Source organism: Nilaparvata lugens, chromosome X, assembly GCF_014356525.2.
Source record: "Nilaparvata lugens isolate BPH chromosome X, ASM1435652v1, whole genome shotgun sequence".
Lineage (NCBI taxonomy): Eukaryota > Metazoa > Arthropoda > Insecta > Hemiptera > Delphacidae > Nilaparvata > Nilaparvata lugens.
In genome coordinates, this window is record NC_052518.1 from 48791854 (window position 1) to 48804779 (window position 12926).

A 12926-nucleotide genomic window follows, 5' to 3' on the forward strand; every position below is an offset into this window, starting at 1 on the left:
AAACTAAAAGCAAAACATTGACTAGTAAACAGATTAATAAAAGGGAAGGAGATATCACTAATGGTTACCGACCTTACCTTAATAGACTACTCCTGAACTCTTGTAAGGATATGTTAACTATATTTAACATTCAACTCTTAACAATTCGAGTATAGCTTAATTTGAACTTGATGAAGATTAAACAACATTTTTAGTTAAAAAATTTAATTGTACACATTCATATATGAACAAACGCTGTATATCTACATAAAATCTATGTATCACATTTGAATACCCAATAATCAAGGCAAGATTTGTAAAGACACAGTGATGGGGATAGTTACATATTACATTTAATGAATCAAAAAATGAAGAAATAAGCATATTCCTCCCACGAAGATATTCAAGCTAGTTAAATAAAAAAAACTTAGATTCGTTCAATAAATCTAAATTGACACTAAAAGCAAAACATCGACTAGTAAACAGATTAATAAAAGGGAAGGAAATATCAGTAATGGTTACCGACCTTACCTTAATAGACTACTCCTGAACTCTTGAAAGGATATGTTAACTAAATTTTTTGATTCAGCTTAATATTTGTTTTGATATGAAACATTATTTGTTTCCATATGTTTGAGTACAATTGAATTTATTAACAGAAAAAAGGTAGTCATATATATATATAAACAATTCTATAAAAATTTCTCGATTTGGCTTAATGTGTTGATATGACCTATCTGTTTTTATACAAAAATAATGTATCAAAATTTCTTAATTTGAAATAAAGTGAGTTAAAATTCAATTTGTAGATTATTCACTTACCTTTTAATTAATGATAGAGTTGATTACTGCTACAGTCCTGCTAAAGATGTTATAGTGATGATGAAGATGATGATGATGATGATGATGTAACACTATTATATAGTAGTTGCTTCCTTCTTGAAGAATCACTAAGGAGTGAAGATTTTCCTGATCTGAACTTATATTTATACTTTTTTGTATTGAACAGTAAAAAGTCTGTTAGTAACGTTTCACATACATGTTTGAACATGTATAAGAAGATGGTGACTGGTTATGCAACAATGTGTATACTGAATAATAAATCAACACTTCACTTACATGTTCAAACATGTGTGTAAGATCAATAGTTAGTTCTTACTCTACTATATAGTAAAGACAGTATATTTGTATTTATCAAACTTGCATTTATCAGTCTTAGTTGGAGCTTTGAGAAGTTCAGACATAAAATGTTATTACAAAATGGATCTGATGAGTCTGAAAATAATAGCATGACTAAAACCAAAATTTCGTATTCAATCAATTTATTAAAATTAATTTGTATTTTCACTGTAATGTTATATTGGTTTGCAATAATTATCCTATTATATGCAAATTATAATAAAGTCTGTAGATGTGGTGACTTGGCTTCGTCAAATTTTACAAATATACTTCAGTTCAATATATCGCTTCAAACAAATAATAGCAATGAAATGTTAGAGAGTGATAATATTGATTCAGATGAATTTTCTAAACACTTGTTAGATATGGAAAAAACAAAGACTAGTACTTTATTTTATTCAAAATCTTGTATTATTTCAGCGATAGGCATTAAGAAAATATCTAAATCTTTTGAAAATGAGCTAAATGACTGGTATTCTTCATTGATTAATCCCTATCGAAATATATGTAACTTTTATAATAATTATAATGTAATCAACAATTGTGTAAACCCACAATTTGATGTTAATATAAATCTACTTTTAAACAAAACAAAACAGTTTTGGATTACAAATTGAAAGATGACTGACAGATGTTAGGAGTATTGAATGTCATTCTTTCAAGTTAGGTAGTCGGATGTAAGTTTATAGTTTTGATTAGTGTAACAGTGACTGTCTAAGTGATAGTATGGTTAAAGTTGGATGTAAAAGAAGTAAAGGAAAGGTTAGTTCACATAGTACAAGTCATATCAAGTCTAAAAAATTCAAAAAAGTGGTATTGTTGGTAGCAGATTGTTATCAAAACTAAGTAGTATAGCATCTAGCGTAATTAATAAGGGGATCGATATTTTACCAATTGAAATTCATCCATTTTCATACCAGTATTGCGGCCCTGGCACAAAGTTGGAAAAGTGATTGAAAAGAGGTGATAAGGGTATAAATTCATTAGATAAAGCGTGTAAGGTACATGACATAGCCTACAGTCAGTTCAGCGATAATGAAACACGTGCAAAAGCTGATGCTATATTAGCTGATAGAGCTTGGGAAATTTTTAAAGATTCAAATACACCACTTCCTGAGAAAGCATTAAGTTATTTGGTAAATCTTGCAATGAAGACTAAGAAAGCTATTGGTTCTGGTATTCATCATATACGTAGGAGAGGTAGAAAAGAAAAGGTGAGAGGTATTCAGTGAGAAAGCCATCCACCATGAAAAGCGATTTAATTCATAAAGAGACTATTAAGCAACTCAAAACACATGTAAAAGGGAGAGGATATTATTTAAAGCCATATCCACAGTATTATGGAGGAGGTAGGTTATTAAACACAGCAAGAACACATATTCCATTTGGTGCAATCGGACTAGTAGGAAAGAAAAAGAAAAGGAGAAAAGTTAAAAGAAAGCGTATTAGGAAAACATGAAAATGAATTATTTAAAGTTAGATAAAGCATTATCAAACTTTGATTTGCTAATTTTAGCTAAACTATTAAAAATACCATTACGCGGTGTTTATATGTTGAACAAGCTACCGGATAGAGTACTTACTATTAAAATGATAATAGTAAATTTGGATAGAGATAGCGGAGTTTGATCACATTGTGTAGCCTGTCATAAAATAGCAGATAATGTTTACTATTTTGATCCTATAGGGAATTTACAGCCTCAAAAAATGTTAGTAGATTACTGGTGTAAACAAAATAATATCAATATCTATTATAATATTGATCAGGTACAATCATATACTTCAAATATATGTGGACATCTATGTCTCTTGTTTCTTTGTAATCAGTTATAAGTGTTGAATGCTGAGAGAAGGATCTATAAAATGGTTGTTATAACATTATCATCAAATACGAGTGAGCTTTATGAAACTTTACCAGAAGTACTTGAACTTTCAAGCGAGACTGAATGGGAGATAGGCTTAATAAATTTGTGGACCTTCAACTCAATACCTAATGTAGAGAAAGGAAAGAATTCTAGTTTCAAATTCGGTGATAATCTAGTGAAACTGGAAACAGGATCATATGAAATTGATACAATTATAGAAGCATTAAAAGAAAAATTAAACATAAGTGATGAATCTAATGATTTAAAAATTATAGTTGATAACAATACATTAAAAACAGAAATATATTCGAGTAAAGCAATTGATTTAAGTCAAGATTCTATTGCACCAATATTGGGTTTTGATAGAGAAATTTTAGTGCCAAATGTTTGGCATTACTCAAAAAATCAAGTATCAATATCAAATATTTCCTTGATTATAGTTTCATGTAATCTAGTGTGTAGTACATATGCTAATGGAAAAGAAACACATAGTTTATATGAATTCCTACCAAAGGTACCATCAGGTTATCTGATCAATGAAACACCAAATCCAATAATTTATGTGAGCTTATGTACACATAAATTTCAAACCATTAGTGTAAAGATCACTGACCAGAACGGTAGTTTATTAGATTTCAGAGGTGATAGAATAACAGTGAGATTACATATATGTAAAAAACAGTATTAACATGGGCTTTATTGTTTACAATTTGCAAGCATATTCTAAATATAGAAATGTAAATCAGACTGGATGGAAAGGACAAAGTATGAAACCAATTAAATGGGGTGTACCTAAAAAGAGAAAGAAGTTAATGCATAGATACAATGTTGGAGATTTGATTAGTAAGAGTTCATACTCTGTGCCGTTAACATCAAAAAACGCACGCATTTTAGAGAGATTAGGATTCCGTGTTAATTATAATTTTGTCAATGGCGGCAATAAGTGAGATACTAGATGTAGAAAGCAATGTACACTACTACAATGATATTATAAATTTTGAGTATCATACACATGGACCATATGCAAATCAAAAACTTGAACGCTCAGATGAAGTGAGAGTTCCTATAAATTCTATGGTTCTTTATTGTCTTCCATGTCGTTCGTTTCTATTAATTGAAGGTCGAGTTGATTGTAGAAAGGATGTGAAAGATGATAAGTCGGATGCTGTGACTGAGGTGTCAGCAACATATAAATTAATAAGTAACGCAATTGGCTATTTGTTTGATGAAATCAGATATGAGCTTGCAGGTACATCTATAGGTAAATCAAGATTGGTTGGTATAACTTCTACAATAAAAGCATTATTGTTGAAAAATTTATTTGATAAGAATATTTTTCATTTAGCAGGATTTGATCATGAAGGATATTCAAATTCAAATTCAAATTGTTTTATTCATAAAATATTACACATTCACAAAATATAAAAGTGTTATAAATTACATGAATAAATTCTCCCTGCCTGGATGATTTGTCCGTGTGCAGGGAGGAGTAGCAAATTATCAGACAGAGGGCAAACACTAGCAATAATAAAATAAATTACAAACTATGAATAATAATAAATTTGAAAGAATAATAAGAGAGTTTATTTTAATAATACATTTTAAAACTAAAGATAGAAAAAAAACAATAAATAAATAAAATAAAAGTGTCAGCGTTTAAAGGGCTGAGTTGGGAGTAATATAGCTTTATTAGCGTGGTACTGTATGTAATATTTGAATGTTATTCTGTGTTCAGAACTAGAAATATTCATCTATATGGAGAATGTAGAAGAGCCTCCGCAGCATCTGAACCGATGCAGAGCAGCCACCCGGTCACTCTCCGCTTGTAGACGGCAACGCTAACCCCCTCAGTAGTTGAAATCTCGGCCGGTACATTACGGTAAAGCCAATGGGCTAAATGAAAACAGTTTCCAAGTTGAATTGAATTACTTAAACGGGGAAATTGAATATTTATATGCAATCTGTTTCTAGTGGGATAATAATGTTGAATTTCATTGAAGACAAAGTTACTTTTTTTTATAAAGACAAGTAAATTTTTTATAAATAATTGTTTTATATTTAATACAGGGAATTCTTGGAAAAGTAAATGTGTTGGATATCTATGATTTTTGGCCAATAGTGTTTTAATAAGTGCTCTCTGTGAGACCGCAACAGGTGACCGCTAACGGGTCATATATTATCTTCAATTAGTGCAGGCTATCCAGCCAACAAACTTGTTATTTTTGCATCTACTTAGTTTTTGTTCATCAAATTAATCATTTTGTTCTGTGACCAAATTCATTTTTATGTTTGTATCGAATAAATAAATCAATACCGTAACTTTCCAGAAATGGTGTGATCTTGGAAAAGCGTTGACAAAACGCAGAAAACATTCAATTGAATCTCCTTCTAGTCCTCTCCCTTGCACCCCACGACTTTGTGAAAGGTAAGGCTTAAAAATGTATGTCTATTATTTGATTAAAAAATGAACTAGTAGGCATTATTGCTCAATTTCAATAAATTTTGAAAAATAAATATAAAAGTCCTGACTGTATAGAATAGGAACAATGGATAACACAATGTGACTCTGATTGTACAGGTTTTATTGTAGATGAACTATATTTACTTTGTGGCTCTCATTATGATTATTATGATACTGTAATTTGTGTATCTTTTGGGGCCCCCAAGAGGCTCTAAAAGACGTAAAGGAACCTTAAAACTACATTTGAATGAGTGTTAGCGAGTTTTCACTTTTTATTTTCTGAAGGCCAAAGTCGTTGTTCGTCTGTTTGTGTGTTAAGCTGCGTACACATATTCGCGCATCCAACCAGCACCGAACACGCTCCTCCCTCGTACCGCCCTCGTACCGCCCTCGTACCACCATCGAATCACAGTCGCACCGCCCACGCACCCATCATGAACGTTATGGAAGATGTTAGATCTTCTCGCGTTCCCCGGTCGAACCACTGTTGCTCCCCGGTCGATCATCAATCGCTCTGCTGGAGTGACGTTCGGTTGCGGAGCAGAGCGAAAGTCTGTACGCACCTTTACACAATAACTTTAGAAAAAAATGATCAATCAGCTTTAAATTTTGAACACCTATTCTTTGAACCTTTTTACAGTTCAAGTTCGTTGGACAACAAAATTGACTTACTCCTTCTTCCTTTTTTCAGGATATGAAAATAACATTGACAGTGCATAAGAAAAAAATGTGTTGCGATTTATTATTTAGGCAGCTGAAGAATTCATTGCATGCAATTACAACAGTTTTTCCTGTTTTCACTCATTCATAACATCATATGAGGCTATTTTAGAGCTATCACACTGAGTGCCGGTTGCACAAAAGCCGGTTAAATTTTAATCGTGGTTAATTATCATGCATCCTTTGACCACCTTCTCATTTGAAGAAATCAATTTAGATTCTTTCGAGTGTCAAAGATGTTGAAACGACAAAGGAGTTTTTGAAGAGTAATTTCTCATTTCAAAAAGGATCTACAATGAAACTGTCAAAGTCTCTTCTAGGAGAAATATTTAGCTGTTTCCATGATTTTCATCAACTCTGTATTATTAAAAGTTGCGGTTTTCAAAGATTACAATACAACAATTCATGAGCGAGTTATTTAACAAAGTGGGTTACTAGTTATCATTTATAATACCAAACCTGTCCTCACCTTTGCAACAGTAGAATTAAAATCAAGATGCTTATATAATTTCTGCATTGGACATGGTTCTGAATGCATATTCTATAATTCTATTTTGCAGGGATTATGGGATTGAAGAAGGAATGAATGCTGAGACAAATATTGCGGACATCAATATATTTGAATCTGCCAGTCCTCTTCCTAGCACATCACAACTTTGTAAGAGGTACGGCTAAACATGATCCTTATTCTATTGATTGTTTTCTTCTTTATCCTTTTAACAATAATTTTAAAAAAATAATAATTGGTAATGAATTATGATATTTTTCTATCTTATAAATTATTGTTCTAGACATTATTTTTAAACAACCAGCTCTACATTTTTTAAAAATTCATTACTAGGTACATTATTTCATTAAATCGATAAATCTACATAGTATAGACCAAACGAAGATATACCAATGTTATTGGAAGAGCCTAGTCTCTTTTCATCAACTCCTATTTAGCAGCGTTGCATCTACTCTCATCGGACCATTTTCGTGCCATCGACTCTAATATGATATTTTTCAAAAATGTCTTTACTCTCACAATATTGCTACAAGAATACCTCCTCAGTTATATATGTTTGAAACTTGAATGGAAGAATTAACCTTTTAAAAAATACAAGAAATAAAAGGAAAAGCAGCAACCACTTCACAGAGATAGATTCAAGTTTGAGTTTTTTTTGGGTGTGTGTGAAAGTATGCATGTCCATAATAGGGGATAAAGATTATGAAATAATTGCTTTTGATTCTTGTGATGGATTTGTCTGTTATTATTAATTTCAATAGATATTTTAAAGAATATTCCAATTCAAGTTCACTTCCTGCTATTTCAGATTCAAGTGCAGTACTCCAATTGCACCCAAAGTAAGAAGGAAGTTGTGCCTGAGCAAATATTCCAATCAAAATGAATTGGTGCCGAATATCAGTGACATCGAACATCATCTACATGACATCGATGTTGATATGAATTTAGAGAGCTCATGTAAAAATTCAGAAGTTATTGGGAGACGTTTGGTTAACTTATGCAGTGTTCTTAATCAAATAAAGGAGATCAACGACCACAACAGAGTTATGGGCTGTACTTTCAGTAACATGATTTTATTGAAAGAAATAAGACATGGACTCATATCAAAGCTGATATTGAAATGTAATATGTGTAATTTAGAGTGTTCCCTGAATACAGACACTTCAAATGATACTTTGATGGATGTTAATCGTGCTAGTGTAGCAGGTGCAATGGCTATTGGCATAGGCCATTCTCAGCTTGAAGAGTTTTTTTCTGCAATTGAAGTTCCATCAATGTCATATACGACATACTCCAAGCACCATGACCAAGTCTCTAAAGGATGAGAAGCAGCAGCTCTAGAGGAAATGGAAGAAGCAGCAAAAGAAGAAATAAGGATAGCTGTAGAGGAGGGCAGTGTTACACCGGATGGCACACCGATCCTGACTGTGATAGCAGATGGTGGCTGGGCAAAGAGATCCTATCGTAGTAACTGCAATTCCTTGTCAGGAGTGGTAAGTCTATTTTTATATGAAGTCTATCCAATTATACTATGAATAACAAGTGAATTAATTATGCACAAATTTTGTGATTATCATTATAAGTCTTGGACTAAGAATTTTGGGCGCATACCTCTTTCGCAAAGGAGGCAAATGAGTTAATCCAAAGTTATCGAAATAGAAATAGTGATGTTGATCAGTTACATGTGCCCAACGATCTCAACCTCAGACATATAATAATAACTAGTGATCAGACGCTTCAAATTACTCTGACGCTTCAACATATTGTTCCTCTAAGGAATACTAATTCATGATACATTGTTTCAATGCAGAGATCCACGAGAAAATGAATGGCGAAATATGCAAATTGATATCACAACTCGTATCAATTTGTTAATGTAACAGTTGTAAATTATGTTGTATATTAAACAGCTGAAATCATGTGTAAGTGCATGAAGGTCTGAGTGTGTGATACCATAGAGAAAAAATAGCGTAAGTAGATATCCCATGGTATGAGGAATTTATGTCACAACTTTTACTGTTATCTCAAGCCGATTACTGTCGATTATTGTCAATTTTCACTGTTTTGTTGGGGTGAGAGTTTATGAATGGCACAATTTGAGAGACTACCAGCGTCATACAGCTGCATGGGAAAGAACTACGTGAACTATTGGCTTGGGATAACAGTAAAAGTTGCAACATGAACTCCCTACACCATTGGATTATATGTGCTATCGTATGCTATCTTATGCTATCGTTTCTCTATGGTGATACCTTCCAAATTGCTCCAGCTAATGTTATGAATGAATGAATGAGAGAACTGTTGTAAGAGCATGCAATGAATTATTCAGCTGACTAAATGGATATCATTGGGTTGTTATTTATTTAAGTTTCACTAATGAGATGGTCTTTTCAGGCTGCTATCGTAGGATCGCACACCAAGAAGGTGATCTTCATGGGAGTACGCAATAAGTACTGAACCATCTGTGCTCGAGCAGATTCCAAGTCATTACCTGCTTCCCAGCATTCCTGCTTCAAGAACTGGGCAGGCAGTTCATCCAGCATGGAAGCTGACATTATTTTGGAGGGGTTCTGCAAGAGTAAGGAGATGTATGGCTGTATTTATGGCGTCATTGTTGCGGATGATGACTCAAATGTGTATAATAAACTTCTAGAGTTCAGACCTCATGATAACTACACAGTCTCGAAAATCGAATGCAGTAATCACCTTCTCAGGAATTATTGTACCAAACTGAGGGAGATTGTGATTCATAAAGATTCTGGACCTATCATGCAGAGAAAGATTGTAGGCAGTAACATTTTAAGACTGAGGATGGCAGTAAAAAAGGCTGCTGAATACAGAAAAAAGCAGAATCTTGAAGAGAAATTTTGTCTTCTGAAAAGTGATATAAGAAATTCTGCTTGCCATGTTTTTGGGGAGCACAGCAAATGTAAAGAAATAGGATATTTCTGTAAAGGAGTAAAAGAAGGTGAAACCAATATGATTCCCGCCATGAAAGAGAGTGGCATCTATCAAAAAATTATGAGGCAAATAAGCTACTTATGTGACAATGCTAAAAGTCTTATTATGAATGAAAATAATAACCTGGCAGAGCATTTCAATTCAAAGGTTGTGAAATTCATTGGTGGGAAAAGAGTTAATTTCTGCAAAAAAGGTTCCTATCAAGCAAGGTGTTATGCAGCAGTTGTCTCCCACAACACTAATCACGTACTTTATAAACTCCACAAATATTTGATAAAAAAGAGCCCTGGGAAGGTGTTGAAGTCACATCAGGAGAAGAAAACAATGAAGAGACTCAAAGAGAAGCAGCGAAGAGAAAATTCCACTAGAACTAGGGTGACAATGAGTGAAAAAGAAAGGAAAGAGAGCTCAAGAAATTATGGGGTGCATGCACAAAAACCAGATCTCCCCGAAGAAGAAGTTGAAAGAAAAAAGGAGGAATTTCTAGGGCTATTGAGCCGAAATAGCAAATAACTCTCTTCAATCGAGAGAAGAACGGGTTTGCAAAGTGATAGTGGTTTATGGAAGGAGGAAAGGCGAAAATTGCTGACCGCTTCCAACTTCAGAGCGGTTTGTAAAAGACGTGAAACGACGAATTGTGGGAGCCTAGTCAAAACTCTGCTCTACACTAACTTGGATTGCTCTGCTACACGGTACGGTAAAGAGAACGAGTTAAATGCTATAATAAAAATTGAAGAGTGAAGAAATACAAAAATGTGGTCTGTTCATTGACAGTGAGGTACCATACCTCGGAGCAACTCCAGATGGGCTTATTGGTGCAGAGTCTTTAATTGAAGTGAAGTGCCAGAATCATGTAAAGGATTGACTCCTGAAGATGCAATCAGGGCAAAAAAGTTTCCCTTCCTGAACTTGGTTGAAAACCAAGTTACGATCAACAGAAATCATAACTTTTTCTACCAGCTTCATATAACAAAGAGAATAAAATGTTTATTTGCTTTGTGGACACCCCTAGGCATATAAATAGAAGAAATTATCAGAGATGACGAATTTTGGAAGAGTAAGATGGAGGAGAAGTTGAAGAAATTCTATCTTTACAGTTTGCTTCCGGAATTATTGGATCCCCGACACACCAGATCCATGGAGATAAGAAATCCTGTTTATATTGAAGAGGCAAGGAAAAAGAAATTGGAGCAAAAGAAAAAGTAAGATTGCAAAACAGAAAAGTTCACTTACAAGGTTGCAAGAGGGGATGGGTCTTCACAGGTAGAATCTGAGAGTATGGATTAGAATAAAACAAACAATTTGATTTGATTTGATTTATTATATCATTGGAATAATTTTTTGTGATTTTCCCTGATAATATACATAAATCCATTGAAATATTTGATCCTGTACTCCAAACAATATTATTACTGGAAAAATTAATTCCTATCTAGAATCAAAATAAATATATTTAAATCTCAAGAATGAAGAGGCAGTTGTAGGCCTATTCAGCTAATATAAATATACTTATTCTATATATAAATATACTTTGTCCTATTATTTTAGTTATAAGATTTATTTGGTTGCAGAAGATGTAGCGTTGTTGTAAGATTTGAATTTTTGTGCCCTGTTAAATTCAGGGGTGCCCACAAGGGGGGGGGCATGGCGCAATTTGCGCCATCAACATTTTGAATCATGGCTAAAAAATCAAGGTATTGAATAGAGATATCCCAATGTAGTTAATTTTAATACTTTTTCCCACCTTTAAAATGTTATATTTTGCTATGTGTAACTCAATATAAAGCATAAGAAATACAATTGATAATATTTTGTATGCAGGAATTTCAGTAATTTTGAGCCTATGAGTTTGAAGGTAAATCTTTGACAAAAATGAATTATAACTTCATCATCCACTATTATTCTGATTTCCTCCGCTTAATTTTAATTTTTAATGGTCCTGTGTTTGAGTTTCCTTGCAGTTGCAACCTAATTTCCTTGAAAGCACAATGATAAGTTAAATTGTAAATTGTAATGTACATTTTAATCTAATAATTATTTTAATTTCGAATGCGTTTCATGATGATATTAATGTCTCTGAAATGGGAATGCAATTATAAACAACATCGCAAACTCTAGTGAATTTGACAGAAGAAAAAACTTCTCTTGTCAAAAATTTGTGAAAAATATTGAATTAAGCCAATTTCAATCTTTCAAATTTACACCCTATTTACCACACAGTGATCAAGTAATTATTGTAATGCTTCATTACTTTTTTCTGTTTTGTATAATAGTCCAGTCAAATGGTCGTTTTTCAGGAAACAGCCCAAAAGAATTTTTCGCGACGGTTCTATATGTATTTTGGGGCGCTGAATTCTAATCTGAAATTTGCTGACACGCCAGAGGGCGGCTTCACCCTCAAAACTCCCAAAAAAAAACAAAATTTCGGACTTTTTTCAAGTTTTCTATTTAATCTTGAGAATCTTTAACTTTTCGAGAAAAAGCATTCTCTAAAATATTAAAGATAATGAAATTTCCAATAAATTGAGTGGTCGCGCAGGACTCTACGACTTTTGATTCAAGAGCTAAGAGTTTTCAAAAAAGGGGTATTTTTAAGGGGTTTTCAAAATCATGCAAACCTACCACTTCTACCCTATATAACTAGGATCTTTTTCCAGTAATGATAGAAAGCCACACATCACGTGAATTAACAATATTAATAATTCTGAACAGAATTCCTTAGGTAGGTACCTATTTTGGAATTTAGTAGTGGTGGGAAGGGGAATACATCCAAAAATAGAATATCATGTCCTACAGCCAAAATTCAAATTCTAATTATAATACCTTTTCATGGCCTTCCTAACAAAAAAGAAACATTTCTGCTGAAATCACCTTACGAGGGTTATGTTCTATGAGAATCACTCGTTAGATTTCAGTATTTACTAGTGGGGGGCACACATAAGGATACGTCCAGGATCAAAACTCTAATCACTTATAACTTTTGACTGAATGATCACATCTCCTCGTACTACAGCTCGTTCATATCAGCTCGTCAAGGCGGTTGAAAATCATGTATCATATCACTAAAATTTGTTTAAAAATAGGAAATTCCTCCTTTAGTGTATTTTAGCCCATATTTCAATGCATAGAAAAATGACCGATTTCTATATTCAAAACTGTGTGTCTCGGTAACTCAAAATGATATTTGGTCTTGATTTGAAGAAAAGAATTTCCTCTTTTATGTGAGGTGAATGATTATTGTAAAAAAATAATT

At 33.0% G+C, this 12926-nt stretch overlaps 1 protein-coding gene across 2 annotated transcripts in view; it reads left to right on the forward strand.

Annotated features, from left to right (window-relative positions):
* LOC120354322 (mucin-5AC-like) overlaps positions 1-10942 on the forward strand; it is a 60381-nt gene extending 49439 nt beyond the window's left edge. For both annotated transcript variants that reach the window (XM_039441287.1, XM_039441286.1), the window contains exons 3-6: positions 5351-5448; positions 6765-6869; positions 7521-8205; positions 9107-10942. In XM_039441287.1, coding sequence (XP_039297221.1) covers positions 5351-5448; positions 6765-6869; positions 7521-8037 — 720 coding nt within the window. In that variant the 3' untranslated portion in view covers positions 8038-8205; positions 9107-10942. The remainder of the gene's footprint in view (positions 1-5350; positions 5449-6764; positions 6870-7520; positions 8206-9106) is intronic.
* Positions 10943-12926: the final 1984 nt, after the last annotated feature.